The 19914-nt window shown below is 42.5% G+C and overlaps 2 protein-coding genes across 2 annotated transcripts; both read left to right on the top strand.

Moving 5' to 3' along the window:
* Positions 1-231: 231 nt before the first annotated feature.
* atp6ap1la (ATPase H+ transporting accessory protein 1 like a) lies at positions 232-11990 on the top strand. Its single transcript, XM_061041287.1, has 8 exons — positions 232-524; positions 7100-7122; positions 7282-7364; positions 7715-7783; positions 8687-8841; positions 9911-9961; positions 10205-10442; positions 11577-11990. The coding sequence occupies exons 1-8, from the start codon at positions 388-390 to the stop codon at positions 11832-11834; spliced, it is 1014 nt and encodes a 337-aa protein (XP_060897270.1). The 5' UTR covers positions 232-387; the 3' UTR covers positions 11835-11990.
* A 1058-nt stretch (positions 11991-13048) lies between these two features.
* On the top strand, positions 13049-18351 carry pde12 (phosphodiesterase 12). The gene is made up of 8 exons (XM_061041291.1): positions 13049-13711; positions 14234-14661; positions 15972-16077; positions 16351-16495; positions 17110-17188; positions 17296-17418; positions 17601-17806; positions 17948-18351. Exons 1-8 carry the CDS (start codon positions 13134-13136, stop codon positions 18065-18067), a joined length of 1785 nt encoding a protein of 594 aa, XP_060897274.1. The 5' UTR covers positions 13049-13133; the 3' UTR covers positions 18068-18351.
* Positions 18352-19914: the final 1563 nt, after the last annotated feature.

The following is a 19914-nucleotide window of genomic DNA, read 5'->3' as shown; positions in this document are numbered from 1 at the left end:
ATCTTTGATGATTAAACCATATAATGAATTGGAGATGATGAACAGACCCAACACACAGCTATAGGCATTTTATTACTTCATTTGTCTTATTTGTCTCTTTTCCCCCCTCTGTCATGATGCTCTTGGTGTTTTGTGTGAATTGCCTTGTTGCTGAAATGTGCTTTATAAATAGACACTGTTTCCAGGTGACCTAATTAGCCTGCTGTAGTGAACAGATTTTAAACAATAAAATGTGGGAACCGCGAATGTCCTATAACAGAAAGGGGCGGAGCTATCCCCAGCCTGTTTGTCTCTGCCGTGTCCCGATTGCCCGATTCCTCTGTCAGTTACGGGGGCTTAAAGACAGTGGGCTGATTAAAGCAGATTACCGGCGGAGCGAGAGAGTCGATGTGCTGGCATCTCATTCTGGTCACCACGGCGATGATGGCTTCACCATGGAAACAGCGCTGCATCCTCCTCCTCCTCTCCCTCCTTCTCCTCCACCTTCAGTCCTCCGCCGGCAAGACTCGACAACCGTCTGACAGGTCGGTGAAAAGACAAAATATCAGAGACAGAGAGGATGTTTTTTAATCTACCTTGATTGGCTGCTGTTGTTGTTTTTTGACCTCTCTTGACTCTCTAATCTTTGACTCTCGACACGTCCAGCTTTAAGATTATGTCCTCTGATCGGCTGTCCGCCACAACCTGCCTGTGCGTTTAATGGCTGTGTTTGTTTCCTTAAATCTGCACGAATTGATTCTTATTCGGTCATTTGGAGGTGGAAAAACAATGTGGCATCCCCAAACCAGACGTCGTATCTCCGTGATAAGCAGCTACGGAAAATGTGTCCGCACAGAGCAGCGCTATCATTCTGCATCTTCTCTAGCTCTGCTTCGGTCTCAAACATCTCCACTGAAAAAAAAAAAAAGATCTGCCCACTTAGCTGCTCGACGCTTCAGTCCACACACACAATGCTACATTTCTGAATGTGGCTTTGTGCTGAGCAGGTGTACAGTGGATTAATAAGAGCCCGTTTGCTGCTGGAAACGGAATCACAAAGAGGGCAAAATGTTCTATTAATATAACCAGTTGTGACATTACTCCTTTTACTCCATGGTAAAAAAAAAAAGAAACAAGAAAAACTCAAAAGCACTCTCTTTTAAAATATTAAAATTCCTTCTTTTTTTTTTAACGGCATGGTCATGTGGACCTTGTATCCCTTTTCAAAGAGCACCTCATACCTCCACTCCAGGTGGCGCTTCTTCTCCTTTTTATAATCAAATGGATACAAACCATCTCGGTATCCAGCAGTTATGGAGCAGCACATCTGGCTTTCATGCAGGTGTTTTGTGTCCCACTAAAGAACAGAAAACAGACAGAAGACCAGATAAAAATGTAGCTTTTCATAGTGCAAACCTTCTCTAAGGTTTAAGTTGCCTTAAGGTAACCATGACTGAAACATTTACATCCCATAACTGAGATTTTTCTGATACCTCTGATAACTTATTCAAATGATAAAACAATGAGTTTGTTTAGTTGTTTAGTATGACATTTGTTTAGAAGCAGTTTGTGTTGTAAATTATTATGTAAATTATTGTTTTGCGATTCTAAAATTACACATTTTTAATTTTTTTGTACGGCTAAACAATGTACAGCAGAAAAATATGATTACATAAATAACCCTATGCTGGGTGAAAATAAGCATATATAATAAGAACCCATTGAAAAGGTCAAAAGGAACCAACGTTGGGTCATTTTGACCCAATTTAAGAATAAGAAAATGAACCCAATATGCTGGGTCATTCTTTGCAACCCAGCCGTGCTGGGTCAAAATGACCCAGTGCTGTGTAGGTGCTAGATTGACCCAGCGCTGGGTTACTATATAACCCATATTGGGTCAATTTTGACCCAGCATTTTTTAGTGTGAGATTCAATAGGTTAAAGTGCTTTCAAAAAGTGAGTTTGAAGTGATTGACAAGAGAAGTTTGTCCGATCATTTGAGGCAGGAAATTCAATTTGAACACTCACTGGTGTTGGACATAAAGTAAAAACATTATGAGTGTCCTTTCATAATAAAGCTTTTTTTTTTGCAGAATCTTTCTACATTTACAATCGCTCTTGTCGACAGTGATGACACAAACCAAACACAATGACATCATATTCATGTTGCTCTTTGTCTGCACGGTGTAAAGACGGCAGCTTTCTTGCAGTGAGTAATTTATTTTGGTTTGTCAGCCGCTGATTGTTAAAGAGGGAGAAGCCACAAAATCTTCTTTTGGCTGAGAGCCGCCCCATCCTTCATGACCTAACTGTGTGTGTGTGTGTGTGTGTGTGTGTGTGTGTGTGTGTGTCTGTGTGTGTGTGTGCACTCATCATTGCATGATTATGTAATCAATGCAATCCCTCTGACTCAATACACAAGAAGCTAAACCTTTTTGGCTGCAGGGAGTCAGAGAGTTGGGGAGGATTTGGCGGCTGCACGCCCTCTTGTTCTAAACGGAGTAGATTTAAAATACATTGTGTGCTGTGAAATATGTGAAACACACATTCTAATCTACATCTACTGAGAGGATTTACACCCAGGGAGTCTGTGGGTATGGGGTGGAGCATGCACTGGGTTCATTTAGATTAGATGTACAGATTATTTTGAATCAGGCTGCATGCTGCTGCCAAACTGAGCAGAGTGAGCTGAACATTTTAGTTTGTTGTGTTGGTTCTTACAGTCACACAATACCTGAATGGATAATTCCTGGCATGTACAAATGTAAAAAAAAACTTACATCGCTCTGATTATTGCAACCATTTGGACACAGACAATGATTAGGGCTTTCATGTGATTGCACAAAATAATGCAATAACGCGACTTAAATCAGTAATACCCAAAGTGGGGCGCTGACTCTAAGCTGCTTCTTAGTTTTTCTCAGCTTGTTGTCACACTGAAGTCGCTTCTCTGAACTCTTTGTAGACAATGGTTGAGATAACTTTGTTAGCCAAGAGCGTGGCCAGCCGTGTGTTGTCAGGATGAGTCATTCTGGGACCCAAAAACAGAAACAGACGGTTATAGTCCAAAGTTATTTATTAAATGGTGTTTCGGGTGACGGCAGAGAAGTTTATTTGAAGTGGTGGTGGATGAGAGGAGCTGAGAACTTGGCAGGTTGAGGCAAAAGACTTGCTTTTGGATTTGGATTTGGAAAATCTTTATTGTCCCCGAGGGGCAATTTGGTTTGCAACAGAGGTCCAAACAGGCAATACATCCTAAAAATAGACATAAATACACACACATAGAAACTTAACTAGCATGGATATCATCAGGATGGACGTGAGTGAGATAAGGGACACAAAGACCAACATTACAGTAAAAGTGCCTACAGCTTATTTAAGAACCCAACAGCTGAAGGGACAAACGACCTCAGGTATCTGTTGGATTTGACCCTCTTAACTACAAGTGAGCCTCCTCCCTGTCGGCAGAAGTCTGAACTCTGCATGCAGGGGGAGCAGAGTGGCCAAGATCATTCAAGTCAGAGATGACAGTTGAATGCAGATGAAAGATGATCCTGAGACAGTGAGAGGAAAAGTTAGTATCCAGGTAAAAAAACATAGAATCAGATTAGCAACAGCACATTACCACAAGGTGAACTGAACAATCAGGGGAAGACTGGTGTGTAGAAGTGAGAATTGGTAGTTCTCTTATAGAAATACGAATAGAACACGATGTGATATGATTTAGAAAACCGTTCACATGCAGCAGAGAAGACATCATAGTTGTTCTCTGAAGACAGTCAAGCTCACGCTGCCTTTTTAACCCCATGGTATCAACACATCAATGAACAGGCGTAAAACAATAAACCAACATCCCAAAAGCAATACAAATTCATTAGGGCAATCACACCTACCTACAAAAACAACCAAAAGCACAGCTTAGAAAACCATTAAGGAAAAGCCAGTTTCACAAAGAAACGTTTGTCAGAATTCCCTTCCACAGGGATATTTACTGCAGGAGCTTGATGAGTGGATGGATCCCAGGTGTGCAGGAGGATTAGCAGGATGTGTTTGATTGGCAGAAACAAAGAACACACAACACACACACAAGGGAGGAGTAAAACACAGAAACACTTGGAATGAGGAGGAGGCACGGACAAGATCATGACGTGTATTTTCAGCGTATGTCAATACATGTCGATGTGTCTGGTGAGACGTGATGGGGGCCCGACCGAATACGTTTGGGAGTACTACTGATTAAAATCATGTGCACTAATAAGTTTCTTCTTACTATATTTATTGTTCCATGACACCAGTGATTATGTACGCCTGCAAAAAGACGTCCAAAACGTTATATTTATAATCCTATAGGAAACAGGAAGTAAAGCAATTTTTGTAGTAGATCAATCAGTGAAAACATTATTACAGACTCAGAGTCCAGATAAGACAATACAAAAGACATAACATAGAATAAAGTATGAAGGATATGAAATTATTTTTCAATAAGGATTATAGTCATATAATAGGAGGTATGTCATCAGCATCATCCAATAAATGCTTCAAAACTAAATATTCCACCTTCCTCTAAGGAACATTCCTGCCAATCAGATGACTCTTTTTTTCTGTTCTCTGTGTGCCAGTATTTGACTGTTCAGACGACCTAATGCCATTTATCACACACACATATGCATTTTTACAAACGTTATAATATAAAAAGACTTGTGTGACCTGTAAGTGACAGACTGGTGACAAAGTGAAGGAAACGTTTGAGGGGATTTGGTGGCTCTGTTTAGTTGTTGGAGGCGTTTAGCTGCATGGTTTGAGTTCCCTTCGCTCTCTAATCAATACAAAGGTATAGTCTGAGTGATCACCTTTATCCTGTGATGTAATATCTCTCTCCTGATGGGAGATTTTCTCTGCAGGATGTCGAGGCTCTCACCCATAAGGCGCGAGGGGTCACTGAATAGATTGATGAGGATGAACATGATGAGAATCAGACGCTGTGACCTTAACACTCACATTACTTTAAAGGTCACATATTCTCCTTCTCTTCAATCAGTGTAAATAAGTCTCAGAGCTCCTCAAAACATGTCTGTGAAGTCTCTTGTTCTAAATCCACTCTGATCCTGTATTTGATCATGCCTATAAACCCCTCTATTTCAGGCCTGCTCAGAACAGGCTGTTTCTGTTTCTGTACCTTTAAATATGTAAATGAGCTGTGTCTGACCACGCCCCCTCTCTGGAAGGGCTTGGGTCAGCTCGGGCTTTCTCGCTCCATGTCCTATTGTTTACGGTGAGAAGGCAGACTCAGAGGGCAGAACAAACACCTAGCTGTGGGAGTGTCACCCACCTGGGGGAGGGGCTACTGCCCTTTGTGATGTCATGAAGGGAAAATCTCCAAACGGCCTGTTTGAGCACACATTTTCTGAAAAGTGGAGCAGGCAGAAGACGGAGAGGATGGACTTGGGGTGTTTGTAGACAGACTAGAGACATAAAATGAGTGTTATTTATAAATAATTGTGCAGTTTTGACCTCAGATGGTACAAAACGTATGACTGAACAAAAAAAAGGAACAAACCAAACATGTTTAAAAATAACTACACAGCTTTTTTGACAGTTTTTTTGGCCTTAAACTACTAATACATATCTACTAATGATCTGTTTTTAATTTCACTTTGAAGGTTTTTATTGCAATCAGCAAATATCTTTAATGCCACACTGTCATGAAGCTGTATGACCGTCGTGTGGATCTGCACAGAATCAAGAATCTTTACATAAAACCTCATTTTATAAAACTGTTTTCAATGTGAGCATAAAAGGACAAACACTCATGAAGCCTCGTGTTACAGGATAATGAAAACATCATCCCTGAACCTTGATTGTTTCATGAAAACAATCAAAGCTGCTCTATGGTGTTAAGCTGATTCTAATATTGAATCTTGGTCCATTATTTTTCTGTAATCCTGGTCAGAGTGGGTCATCACATCAATAGTACATCTCTGCTCCAGATTGATCAGACTGTCTGTTACCCTAGATGTTACCCTAGATTCTAATCCACGGGTCAGCCGGGTCACTGGGCTGCACAGATGCATTATGGGTAGTAGAAACATCACAGGTCTATCATCTGGTCATCTTTGCTCTCTTTCTTTTTTCTATCTTACATTATGCAAACAGGCTATTATTCTGTGACATCATATTTGTTGTTTTACCACTAGGCAGCGCCCTCTAAGCATTAAAATAAAGTTTGATACTGAAGAAGATTTACACCAGTGGTTCTCAACTGGTGGTTTGGGACCCAAAAGTGGGACGTGGAGCAATTTTCTGTGTGTTGCAAATGTGTGACTTTTCGGTCTCTTTGTTCTGTCACATGTTTTGTACCACCTGAAGTCCAAACTGCATCATTTTTTATTAAAGGAGCAATATGTAACTGTGACACCTAGTGTTTAAAATGGGTACTGCAGTAAAAATTCAAAACACATTGTAGAGAGCTGTCTCCCCCCGCCCCCTCCTCTGTAGAGTCGATGCTCACACAGGTTGCCATGTGGTGGACACTGAAGCTTCAGTGTTTATCCAGCTCTGCATCGGTCTGTAAACCTTTCTGTGTTCTAACCTCTCTCCATTTTTCAAAAAGCATCTCCAATATTGATCCTAGTTTGAGCACGTTTCTGCTCGTGGAGCTTATTAGAAACATGCAGAGGCTTTTTAGGTCGGGTACAATCACTTCTATCTGAACCAGTTCTCTTGCCAGCTTCCATCACTGCAACACCTGTTGACCTGATAACTGCTCTCATATCTGACAAACTGAGGGGCGTCCATAACGGCCGTGTGGGGGCCAGCACTTCAACATAGCATGTTTCCTTAATGTCTGATCATATAGTAAGGTCACTTTATCATTTCAGTCACTACACATCTTACAGATTGGACCTTAAAATAAATTTGATCGGTAAAAAAAAAACAGAAATTTGGGACTCAATTTCTCTTTAAGCAGTTGGTGGTGGGTCCTGAGTCTAGACCAATTTATAAAGACTGATTGAAACCCTATTTAGCTTTTTTTTAGTTACATCAATGACTGTTTATTGTATTTGTGTCATATTTTGTGTCAAAATAGTTTCAATCTTAATCTTTTATTTTCTCTTCACAGTGTTTCTTTATCATCTTTCCATGGTGAGTACCATCTTTCTATCTATCTAGCGTTTTTTGTCATCACAGCCCAGACGTTGTTAAAGACATTTCAGGGGCTTTAAAGTTGTAGTCTCTGAAACCAGTATGTCTTTTTTTTTTATAAAATAAGAACATAATCCATGTTGTCGACTTTCTCTCCAGATGAAGGGATGGAGCAGAGTGAGAGGGGGGTGTGGACAGAGGAAGATTTTTCACCTGAAGATGAACCAACCGGACAAATGCAGGTAAACGTGTTGATGGTAGACGAGGACAGAAGTTGGAAATGACAGAAACACAAGTCCTTCATTTGAGTTGTAAACATGTAAGCAACCTGAAGAATTGCTCTGTGAAAGAGGATATTGTTTGGATTCACCTGTGAGTGAAATCTATGAAGATTTACAGATTTATTTGATTGTCAATGCAGATGTAGTTGCTGATGTTTTTATAGACACAAAAGCTTTCTGTCAGTTAGGCATAGTGCAACTCAGTCTCTCACTCTTCATGTTGTTGAATCGAATCAATCATCAAATCTGTGTTTCATGAGACCAATAAGAAATGCTTCTCCTTGTCTCCTTGTCTCTCGCCTCCTCTCCAGACTCCAGATGTTCTTCGCAGAAAGTTGCTTCAGGCACCAGGAGCTGCACTTCCCTTTCCTCCCCTCAAGGTGGAGTTGTCCCTGAATGATATTTTACTGTTAAACAATGGTAAACATTAGAAGACTTGAAATGAAGTAAAGCAGCAAATATTTGTCAAAATTGACTAATCATAAATAGATCATCTACAGCCAGATGTGTCTTCCTCTTATTTTTTCAACACCCTCTTAAAAGCATCCAAAATGTGCAAAATTAATATCACGCTGTACTGAAGGAAACTTAAAACTTGCAACATAGAGCATGAACTTATTTTAAAATGGTTACTGAGCTAACAAAAGAAGAAGGAAGTCTGCTCATTTTCTCATAAATTCCACTACAATGTTCTGGTGCAACCAAGCGGCAGCCTCTGGTGTTAAAAAAAATTGTCCAATGTGGAAGTTTAAAACTGCAGTTCCTCGAGTGTCCATTTGAGGCTGGCCCCAAAAGCCCCAGAAGTCACATACACACCCATTGTAAAAACACATTTTATTAAAGTAGAAATAAACATGTTTACAGCCTGGTACAAAAAACAAATTTGGTCTGAATGTTTGATTTCTATACCGGCACAAACTGTACGGAGGCCGTGGTGAATTCTATTTCACTCATCTGTTTTAATCTTATGAGGATAATTCATGATAAGGGACGTGGCTGAGCAGACTGACAGGCCGGCATGCTGTAGCTGTTTGTCAGGAGGCTTGAAACCAGCCTCAGCTCCAGTTAATTTTAAGACAGCTTTTACAAAAGGAGGACCGCCCCCCATGAGCTTCAAAAGTCTGCTTCAGAAACCAGATGGTGATGTCACTGAGACTACGTCTATGTCTACATTCAGTCTATGGTTGCAGCCAGTTGAGTTGCCCCCTGCTGGCCATTAGAGCGAACGCATGTTTAAGGCACTTGGCTTTTTGTCAAATAACACTGCCGTCTCCGCCCACCAGGTGTTATCCAATGGGGAGCCGTGCCTCCTGTTGCAGGCGAGGAAACTTTCTCTACGCTTTGAGAAGCAGAAGCAGCTGGACCTGACGGAGAGAACGTTTTCCCCTCTGAAACCTGTCGACACCAGCAAGTCCGTCTGCAGCCTGGATAAGGCCACGTACGTACATCTGTCTGTCCCAGTGACCCACCTGTTGACCCGTTTAACTGGTCTATACAAACCTCAGGGACAAGAGCAATTTCAGTGACGTTATGTTTTAACGGAAAGTGGAGAAACACCTGTCTTCAGGGGTGGCCATGGGTGGCTTTGACCCCCCTTTGAAATCTGATCAGCCACCTCAAAATCCAAATCTATATGATTGGCTTTTTGCCTTATTGGAGTGTGACTTAAGTTGAAATCAACCATTCTGTCTGTTTTCATCACTCTGCTGGTAATGTCCTTCATGTGAAAATTGAGTGACTTTTTTTGTAGGTACTATTAGTTGTAAAGAAATTCTTTACATACTTTGCTCTTTCCATAAAAAAACCCAAAGCAAAAACTTGTGTAAATTGTCTGACTTGCAAATCACTTACTTACCAATTAAAGTATTTTTGCTTTAGTTATCAGTGTACAAGAGTTTGAATGCAATTTTCTAAGTACTTAAAATTGTCCCTTTGCACATAAATCTTTGTTTTTAATTCCTAAAGAATCAAGCTGAAAAGATGCATATGTTGAAAAATGATGTTACTTACAAGTACATGTCATTTGTGGGGATAGAAAGGGTAAGAAAAATAAATTAATTTGCATGTGTGTGCCCACAAACGTCATGCCACCCCTGCATAAGTCAGTGCCCCAGGTGGGCCACCCCAGTTAAAAAAGTCCAGACACGCCCCTGACTCTTATCACTCTTCATTTTTTGACTTCTTTTCACCGCTGTGCAGCAGCTGTCTTCTTCTTCTGTTCACGTTACCCTCATTCATGTCATAAGCGCCACCATGTGGAGTCATGAAGTAGTGATGCAGTGAGTCAAATTTGGAAGTGAATCTGTTTAGAGCTCGATGTATTTCTAATTAAGAAATCTTCTTTTGGCACCAACCCTTTTATTTTTCACAAGAGTCAGGACGACGATGTATTGTGGCATCGATATTTTGTCTCACTCTAATGACAAAGGGAAGAAACGTGCGGTGGTTTCTTCTCATGTATGTGTGTCTGTGAGTTTTAAGTCTATCTGTCTCTGTGTTTTCAACAGGCTCATTATGAAGTTCGGAGATGTGGAAGATTTAAGAGATCTGTCTATCAGGTAATTCATAAAATCTATCTCCCGACTATCCACTCAAATGTTTGAATATTTATTTAAAATGTAAGATTAAATCAGCAACATTAAAGGGGTGACAGACGAGACACTGAAAATCAAACTCTGATTTTGTTTAAATGCTAATAATCCTTCTTGGGGCAAAAAACGATTCATGCTAAAACATCACCATGACAGCAGCCCCTGTGATCAAATTGTTTGACGGTTTCCTCTTCATCCCTCGGACGTCAGACTGCAGCTCTCCAACACTTTCTACGAGTCGTCAGGCCAGTGGTGGTTCTCAGTGGATAGCGTCTCTCTACTCTACAACAAGTCTGAAGAAGCTGTGTTCAACGCCAGCGAGGTGTACGCTCCAGCCTCCTCCTCCTATCACTGCCTCCATGTCAGCAGCCTGCAGCGTCACAGCGCCCTCCTGCTGCCCGGCAACGACCACGCCCGCCGCTGGTCTGTCACCTTCACCAACTTCCAGGTACACGTTTGATCATCTAGTTACTGTAGACGGTTTAAAAAGTCAGATTCCATTCAGTTAGCTGCATCGTAATCAATGACGACTAGAAGAACGGTCTGTCTTTATAAACGATCAGGGATACTGATAGCACCAGATCTTTGAGTTGGTAGAGACCAAAAACAGAGCTAAAAGGCGTGACATTTTGGACCCACAGTCACAGGTGGAAACACAGCTCCAAATAAAATATACAGCTGCTCTGAAACATCTGGATGTGGCAATATCTACTAATATCTACTAAAACCCTCCATTAAAGAATGTGTTTCTGGGGCGCAGGCAGCGTAGTGGTTAGTACACGCGCCCCATGCACAGAGGCCCAGGTTCTAATCCGACCTGTGGCTTCTTTCCCACATGTCTCTCTCCTCTCTCTCCCCCCCGAATCCTGACTCTATCTACTGTCCTATCTCTAAATAAAGGCTTAAAAAAACCCTAAAAGAAACCTTAAAAAAAGAGACTGTTTTTCCAATCATGACATGGTAATGTAACATTTTTGCTGGTGACCTGAAGAACAAACGTGAAGCCAATTAATGAGCCGTGCGATGTTAAAATGTTAAAGTCTGCTGAACATCTGTAAGGCTGGCTACACACTAGACGATTCTCAAGTTTAAACCAGTTTTAATAACGCTGAAGACCATCACAGTCATCAGGGCTGCACCTTAAATCCAGAGAGGATTTCTATCACTGAAAGGAGTTTTGAGACTGTTTATTAAAGTTGTAGTCAAGAAAGACCACCGTAACCAAGACCAAGACATTTAGGGATCGAGACCAAGACCATAAATATCACTGAACAATCATCTTGTGTGCAGGGGTCGCGTCACTCACTTAGACCGCAACAACAGGAAGGTTACCGATGTAACCAGGGATAAAAATCTAATAAATTTAAGTTATTTGTACTTTTAGAAATAGCCTGTCAGTGGTGGTCTTGACCAGTCTTGATTCAAAATCTGGAGTCCACCCAGTCTGAGACCGAGACAAGACCGAGTAAAAATGCTTTCAATTCCGAGACCGAGAGCCTCAAAAAGATCGACTTCGAGTACGACAACACTTCTGTTTAACATGATTGCATCCTGTTTGTTATTCTGAAACGTCCCTCCACAGATTCAGGCGTTCAACGTCACCTCTGGTAAATTTTCTCCTGCGAGCGACTGCGCCACCTTCCTGACGCCCGCCATCCTGATGGGCCTCATCACCTCCCTCATCCTGCTGCTGGTCCTGGCCTACGCCCTGCACATGGTCATCCACCTGAAACACATCGAGCACGAAGACGAACACAAGTCACACGTCTACTTCCCCCAAAACTCTGAACCGCTGGAACACTGCTGTCTGGAGAACGTCCCCGAGAAAAATATTCTGTAGCGAAGAACCACAAGAAGAGACTCGTCTGATGTGATAGGATACACTCAGCTCAGGAGTAGATTTTATGAATATATATTTATATTGTTTTTTATTTTCCTATCGGTGAGTTTATGTATTTGTCTTTGCAGATAATTTATTAAAAATATAAATAAATAATTCATCTTCTGTTTGCTTTCTTTCCACCTGCATCATTGTGCAGAAAGATCACCCGCTTTCCGCAGTTATCAGTGAAGACGCCATTATTTCATCACTCCATATTCACTTGAATAGCCCATGTGCATTAACAACCCCCCCCCCACCCCACCCCTTCTGCACCTACCACTGACCTCCCTTGTCCGTCCTGTCAATCAAACCACAGCTCAGTGAAGCTACAAAGCGGAGAAGACGACTGAACCCCTCACCTCAGTTCTCTGGAGTCCTTATTCATCCTTTTAGACCAATCTTCAACATGTGAGTGGCATCTCAAATAAAGAGAGTATGTGTCAGACTGGACTCATTACTGTCATCCCATGTTCTCACCTGACAACCCGTGGCCTCTGCACATCCATAGAACCAGACTATAAGGTCAAATCTTGAGGTCTCAAGAGTGCTAATCAGAAACAGTCACCTCTTTCACAATCATAGTTTGGCCATTTCCATTTTTTTTTTTTCTGTGGGCCTATTTGTTGCAATTGATTGAAGAAATATTGCAGACTCTGACAATTCTGTCTCTCATCATGAGCAAACACATAAAAATAGATTTTAACTGGAGGAGGAATATTACTGGAGGCTGCAATTTTCAAAGTTATTCTTAAGGCTGTATGAGATTAATATGAGGGCACTTGGCATGACAAAGTTTGGGAACCCCTTGACCATTAGGTTATAGTTAATCATAGACTGTAAATATTAATATCCTGGTTAATACAAGACTGTTGCCATTTCAATTCTGTCCGCTGGGGGGCAGTGATACCTGTACAAGGGTCCAATCTACCGCACACTGAGGAGACGAAGAAGAATACACTCATGCTGACTGAGAAAGTGGTGGCAGCTAACGAATCAACTTTTATGAATTAAAATACAACACGACACGTTATTTAAACCAACTGTTTGTTTTCTGACCCCTGTGGTCTACATTTAACATAGACAGCCGGTGTTTAGATTTAAAACGCGTTCAGTTTCGTCTCCGGGTTGGCTTAGCTGTTAGCATCCAGCACAGCTGTGTGTGTGTGTGTGTGTGTGTGTGACATTTCCGCAACAAGGTGACGTCACAGAGAGGACCACGACTTAGTTTAATGTCATTGTAGTTGTTTTTTCTCCTTCATGTTGAATCACCTCTCCGCTGCTCTCCTGCTTTTCCCCCGCCGTCTGCTCTCGTCCTCACCGAGGACTTTAACCCGAGCCTGCAGCCTCCTCCGGGGCAGCAGGAGGATGGAGACCGCCGTGGTGAGGTGCCTCCCCGGGGAGCCCAAACTCACCATCTCCTTCTGTCTGGACGGCAGCAACAAACACATGCTGCGGGACCAGGACGAGGAGCTGGGCAAGGTCCTCTCCCGGATCGCCAACAACATCGCCAAGGGTCAAGGGAAGGCGAAGAAGTCGAAGAAGAAAAAGGGGCAGCAGCCGTGCGAAGCCCCGGAGCCCACCGCGGTGAAGCTGCACTACGGAGACGGAGAGGTGGCCGACACGGTGCCGAACTCGGAGGCGTGGCGGGACGGAGCCGTGCTGCAGGTGGGAGACGTGAAGTACTCGGTACAGAGAAACCCGCCCACTTTCACCAACGCGGAGCTCCCGGCGTCCCTGATGGCCGAGTTCCCCGTCTGCCCGAACCTGGAGCTGGAGTTTGGTAACCTGCAGGACTGCGAGTTCACATGGCATAAAGAAAACACCCCAAACACAAGGCAAGTCAAATCTTTTAGTTTAGCATTTCTGTTTTTTTTTTTTTTTTAAGCATCAAGGTTATTACAGGCAAAACAAAACAATTGTTTGTATTGCACGTTATGGGTCGCTGCTTTAGTTAAAATGTTGTACACCCTCTGTGGCCCTCTGCTGGTCTGGGGCCCCAAGCAGTTGCCTGTCTTGCCTGTTGACACGCAGCGCCTCTGTTGGCATGGCACACAAATCAACATGCAATCAAGCAGCTAAAATTTCTCATTCATCAATTGAGAAATTCCAGTGAGGGTGTTTAAGCTGGTAAACAGACTAATTATAAACGAATCGATGCCTCTGTATGAAAATTTTACGAGACCATCGGGGGAAAAGATTGATTAATTTCAGAGTCCGGGAAGAAATGAGGGGACTGGCATTGAAAAATAAAAGCAAATACAAGAATGAGAGATGCACTAATAGATTGATTGATCAAAATAACGAGATGTTTGAGATGTGAAGGGTCGTCAGCGTTATCCTTTCTTTTCTTGTCTTAGCCCTGAAGCTGCTGCAGAAGCTCCAGCTGAGAACGGCGGTTGGACCGAAGTAGGATGCGGGAGGGTCCACGTCCCGTCCAATCGGGACATCGGCCACAGACTCAAACTGCGCTGCACGCCTAAAGACGGAGAGCGCAGCGGCCAGGTCAAAGAGCTGATCTCTGCGGGAGCTGTGGAGGCAGGACCGGGAGTCTGCACGTTCGACAACAGACACGCGTACACGATCAAAGAGGCGGAGTGGCCGTCTGCGAGGGTGATGTCATACAACATCCTCGCCGACGTCTACGCCCAGACGGAGTTATCCAAGACGGTGCTTTACCCTTACTGTGCTCCGTACGCCCTGCAGCTGGACTACAGGCTGAACCTGATCAAGAAGGAGCTGGCCGGATACAACGCTGACATCGTCTGTCTGCAGGAGGTCGACAAAGGTAATATGGGATATTTGACGGATGGAGTCGACAACAATGTTTTAGTTACGTGCTAAACACTCTCTGTGTCCAGATTTCCAATGTGAGGCAACTTTTCTTTATTCAAAGTTTTTGCCAGCTGATTCCTTTTGAGGTTTCACATTAAGGAAGCCATCACACAGAGACGGTCCAAAAACATAACTGAGGATATCTGGGGGGAAAGTACTGCTGGGCTGCGCTTGTGGAGCGGGCTATATAATAAGTGGGAACATTTTATTTTTGTTAGCTTTGCTCCCTGACGAGAAGGGAGAAAAATGCCGAAGGTCAAGCCTCCTACTTGATTTGACTTCGGCCAAAAGACACATTGATGAGCACTGCGACTCCGCGTCTTGAGCTGAAAAGTTACAAAAAAAAAAAAAGTTGAAAAATCGGTCATGCAGCAGCTTAGAAGAGCGCCCTGCATGCGCACTGTACCACCGGAAAACAATGGTTTTCAATTCAAATTCAAATTCAAATAACTTTATTTATCCGTCAGGAACTTCATTTGTGTAAAAGAGCATCAGTGCACACACAGCTAGACACAAAAACACACACACACAAGTGGCTGTGTTAAAAGCACGATAAATAGGTCATAAGTAATTGTTATGAGCGGTTTAAAGAGTGGTGTTGAATAAGAAATAGATCAGTTATTCATGAGCCTGGTGGATGTGGGAGCAAAGTTTGACACGGCTCGATTAGTCCGGAAAGTGAGAGATCTGTATCTGTGGGCTGGAGAGAGAGAGAGTGAGAGAGCGAGAGAGAGAGAGAGAGAGATTGAGACCTTGAGACCTTGAGACCTTGTCCTTGTAGTTTTGTTCTCTGTTGTAGATTGCTGGCGATGCATCTGTGTGATCGGGTCCTAAGTCTGTTTTCAAGAACAATTGGAAACTGACTCAGCAAACAAACCCAACAAACCCTACATGGAGCTGGTAGTGTAATAAGCTGCTACTGCAGAGACTGAACCATGACACCTTTTTGAGCAATACAGAAACCATCACCTCCCTCATGTTAATACGTTTACAGAGTTTAATCTTTACTTTCTATAAAGCCTCGATGAGATAACCCCTCCAAAGGATCCTCTCAGAAAGAGTGAATCTATTAAAGGATCAGTTTTCACTGAGGAAATAACATCCATGTAGTCTCATTTCTGACACTTGTACAACATGCACAGTCATCGTTTTGTTTATTTTTTTGCAGAAATGTCAACACATAAAAAAAAAAAATAACCTTCATGTAAATTACCGTAACATGCTCTCTTGTGTGATTCTTCTTGTGCTCTCTGGACTCTCCAGGTGTGTTCACAGACAGTCTGACTCCGACTCTTGATGCCTTCGGTCTGGACGGCGTTTTCAGGGTGAAAGACAAGCAGCATGAGGGACTCGCCACTTTCTACCGAAGGTCAGGTCTGCAGCATTTAGATAATTATTATCAGATCATAATTTATTCTGTGTCATTTCAGTGTTGTGTGATTTAATGTTTCCATTCTGACATCAACAACACCAATCATTCATTTTATCACAGCTGATCATCAGTAAACAAACATCCTCTCTTTTCCCTCCACAGTCGTGTATATTTTGTAACACCAGTATTTAGTTGATATGATGGTAAACTTTTATAATCCAGGATTATGTTTTTCGGGACATTAAAGGTTACATCATGTTGTCTTTTCAGGTCAAAGTTTAAGCTGCTGAGCCAACATGACATCACGCTGAGTGAAGCGTTGTCCCGTGAAGCCCTCCACTCTGAGCTGCTGGAGAGACTTTCTGTGAACAGCGCTCTGAAGGAGAAGACTCTGCAGAGGTCCACCACCCTGCAGGTACGACTGTTCACCTTGCTGTGACTGCTTTGATCCATTACAAAGAGGGTTAAGACTTTTTGTACTCTTGATCCTCAAACTGGATTTTTTTTAATCCAAATCGGTCCTTTTAAGCAGTTTTTACAAACGCACTCCACAAACCGCCGGTCTTCCATACCGCCCTACTTTTTTCTACTCTTCTTTTGGGGTGACTTTGAAAATAACGATCCAACCCTAAAGGCACAATAAAGGACAAACCCAAAACGTGCCATGTTTAAATATCCTGTGGATCTCAGAAGTCAGTTCAACTCAGTTTTTGTATATTAAATAAGAAATATAATTTCAGCGCGTAGCACCGCTCCATGGACGACCTCGGAGGTGCAATCCTCTGCTGGACGTCCTCCATTTTTGCCCTTTGTTAACGTGGTTGCGTTCTCCTTCTTTGTTTAATTTATTATGGACTACACTGTGTCGCGCTGCTATGACACCAGTTACCAGAGGGGGGGGGGGTATCATTGGCTGTTGAAACGCGATCAGGGTTTATCGTACCAAACCGGACCGCTTGGTGGAAACGGCTTCAGCTTTGGTCAGCTTTGTGAATCTGACTTTCTGAACACCGATTCGTTTCTCTGCAGGTCAGCGTGCTCGAGGACTTGAATAAACCAGACAGGAAGGTGTGTGTGGCAAATACACACCTGTACTTCCACCCTAAAGGTAAACGAACTCCTTCCTCTGTGTGGAAACTCCTGAGTCAGTGAGATGAACCGTACTGTATTTGTAAGAACACACACACATAAAAAGTGGCTTCATTTCTTTTGTAGGAGGGAATGTCCGCTTGTTCCAGATGGGCGTGGCTCTGAAACACCTGAGTCATGTGATCAGGGAGGTTGCACCTGGAGCCCCTCTCATCTTTTGTGGTGACTTTAACTCCTTACCAAACTCAGGTAACATTATATTCTACACTAATGCAAACAGAAGCAGCAATCCTATTCACTCTTTTTCATTTAATTAAGTTTTTAAATTCTGGTATCACTACAACCCTACGACTAATTAAATATAAGAAACCACTTCTTGTCGTGATGCTTGCCCAATGTTGTCACTGTGCATCTCCTCTTCCTGCGTGCAGGCGTGTTCCAGCTGCTCAGTGAGGCCGAGGTTCCTCAGCAGCATGCAGACTGGAGCAGCTCGGGCCCGGAGGAGTCCTGCAGGATGGAGCTGCTCTCTGACTTCCCCCCGCTGCTGAGCGCCTGCGGCCAGCCCGCCTACACAAACTACGTCGGAGGATTTCACGGCTGCCTGGATTATATCTTCATACAGCCGGACAGCATGCAGGTACTGACACCTCTTCTGAAACTATTGCCAATCCCCTGGACATTAAACATCACAGGGTGTCAGATTTTATTTGGGAGTAAGCACTGACAGACGATCATGGTGATTTTGAGGATGGTGCAAATGTTGATTGTGTCTGTGCAGGTGGAGCAGGTGATTCCTCTGCCCAGCCACCAGGAGGTCACCACCTACGAGGCTCTGCCCAGCGTGGCTCATCCCTCCGACCACATCGCTTTAATCTGTGACCTGCGCTGGAACCCCTGACCTCACGCCATCTGGACTTACAACACAGGAGAGCCAGACCTTCAGTCGCTGCTGAAACCACCACTTTGACTCCTGATTTCTTTACGTTTGGATCAAGTCTGAGCTGTGATAGAGTTCCTGTATTAAAGAGAGAATCAACATCTCACAACAAAGAAGTGTCTCACATTAAATTTTAACTGAACTGTTGTGAATATGGTCAAAGAAATAATTAATGTCCATCACTGATATTCAGTGTATGTGTTGTATCAGCAAAAAGTAATGAAATGCAAATAGAGTTTTTTAAATACTTGCTTGGTGTACTTCTTTTTTGCCTCGTAAGTCGTTCAGTTGTTCTTCATTTCATAAGTCAAAAATGAATCGACAGCATTGAAGGTCAAGAAGTTTAAAGATGTTATATATATCGGTGACCTATTTATAAATCACGTCACTGGTTTAGGGTCACATTTAAGTTGTTTTTGTTGAAGCCCGTTCCTGTAGTTGACATTTTTATGAAAGTAATTCTGCCATAAATAGCTTAAAAAAAAAGACTTTAAAAAACAGATTTTAATCCAAATTATTTAAAGAAAGAAAGTATGTTTTTATGACAAGTCAAATTTAAGATATTTTAGCTTTCACATTTGAAAAGATCATTAATTATTTGTAAATCTGGTGATGAAGTGCATCGTTTCTCCATCTTCAATTACAGTTTTAGTTCCTGTTCCTGTCTCCATGGAAACAGCGTCATGACAACAGGGATGTTGTCACGGATTGTGAGTCTGAAATCTATTAGACCGTCATGTGACTGATAGTTCAAAGATTTTATTTTTTTAATTCTCGGAAAAATGTAAATTCAGTGAATGAGTTCAGCACATAGACTGTAAAAATAATAAGCATCCACCTTCAGTCGCCACGCTGTTTTTCTTCGATTGGTCAGGAGTGTCGAGGAGGCGGGGCTTATGGACATACCATTGTGTCATACGATGGGGGTGCGAACAAATATTAAAATAAAGGTTGAGGAGTGAGTTGGACAGTCGTGACTATTCAGCACATTTTCTAACTCTAACCCAAGAAACACAAAAGAATAAAAAAATATATCACACGTTGTTTTTGGATTGTTTTGTCGGATTTACGATTTACAGTAAATATTTTAACACCCCCGAGTCAGTGACAGCACTGAGCAGCCGACCGTAAAGTCAGTCAGTGTTAGTGAGCAACGACGGAAATCAGGCCATGTCGCCTTCAGAATAAAAGTGCAGACACCACCTTTTTCATTTTTTATAAAAGTGCTTCAACAGCTTCCTGAACCAGAAATTGAATATGCGTCTACGGTAATACTTTTAATACATTTATTGAGCATTGTAGTGTGTAAATGATTGTGATTTAAGATCTATGAGTGGTATATTGGTGAAAGGGTATAAATGAGTAGGTGAGTAAAAGCGCTTTGAGTTGTCAGAAGACTAGAAAAGCGCTGTATAAGCTCAAGTCAAGTTTTTTTTAATACATTCTGACTCTGGTGAGTCTTTCAAAAAGCAACTTAAAACTTTCATGATTAGACTGGCCAATGGGGAATCATGTCCACCTAGTCTACCTATTAAGAAAGGGGAAATTCTGTTTTTACACTCTATAGTCATGCAACACACACATAGGCTGAAATATACACACATGCACAAACAGGATCCTATGGACATGCACTAATGGAGGGATGTCAGGGTGACGGGGTGGCCCCTGGCAGGTGCTCCTGGGCTGGTGGTGGAGAGGGGGTTTGGTGCCTTGCTCACCTCAGCAGTGCTCAGGAAGCGATCTGGCTTCACCTCTCCAGTTACCAGACCAACTTCCATATTTGGTCCGCATCGGGACTTGAACCGGCG

Source organism: Labrus mixtus, chromosome 7, assembly GCF_963584025.1.
Source record: "Labrus mixtus chromosome 7, fLabMix1.1, whole genome shotgun sequence".
Lineage (NCBI taxonomy): Eukaryota > Metazoa > Chordata > Actinopteri > Labriformes > Labridae > Labrus > Labrus mixtus.
Note: the sequence above shows the minus strand (reverse complement) of the source record. Positions and strands in the feature narration are given on the sequence as shown.

Coding starts and splice junctions, on each gene's coding strand:
- atp6ap1la (XM_061041287.1), top strand. CDS start 388: ATGTGCTGGCATCTCATTCTGGTCACCACGGCGATGATGGCTTCACCA. Junction 525..7,099: donor ACTCGACAACCGTCTGACAG/GTCGGTGAAAAG, acceptor TTCTCTTCACAG/TGTTTCTTTATCATCTTTCC. Junction 7,784..8,686: donor TTCCCTTTCCTCCCCTCAAG/GTGGAGTTGTCC, acceptor TCCGCCCACCAG/GTGTTATCCAATGGGGAGCC.
- pde12 (XM_061041291.1), top strand. CDS start 13,134: ATGTTGAATCACCTCTCCGCTGCTCTCCTGCTTTTCCCCCGCCGTCTG. Junction 16,078..16,350: donor CTCGCCACTTTCTACCGAAG/GTCAGGTCTGCA, acceptor TTGTCTTTTCAG/GTCAAAGTTTAAGCTGCTGA. Junction 17,419..17,600: donor TAACTCCTTACCAAACTCAG/GTAACATTATAT, acceptor TCCTGCGTGCAG/GCGTGTTCCAGCTGCTCAGT.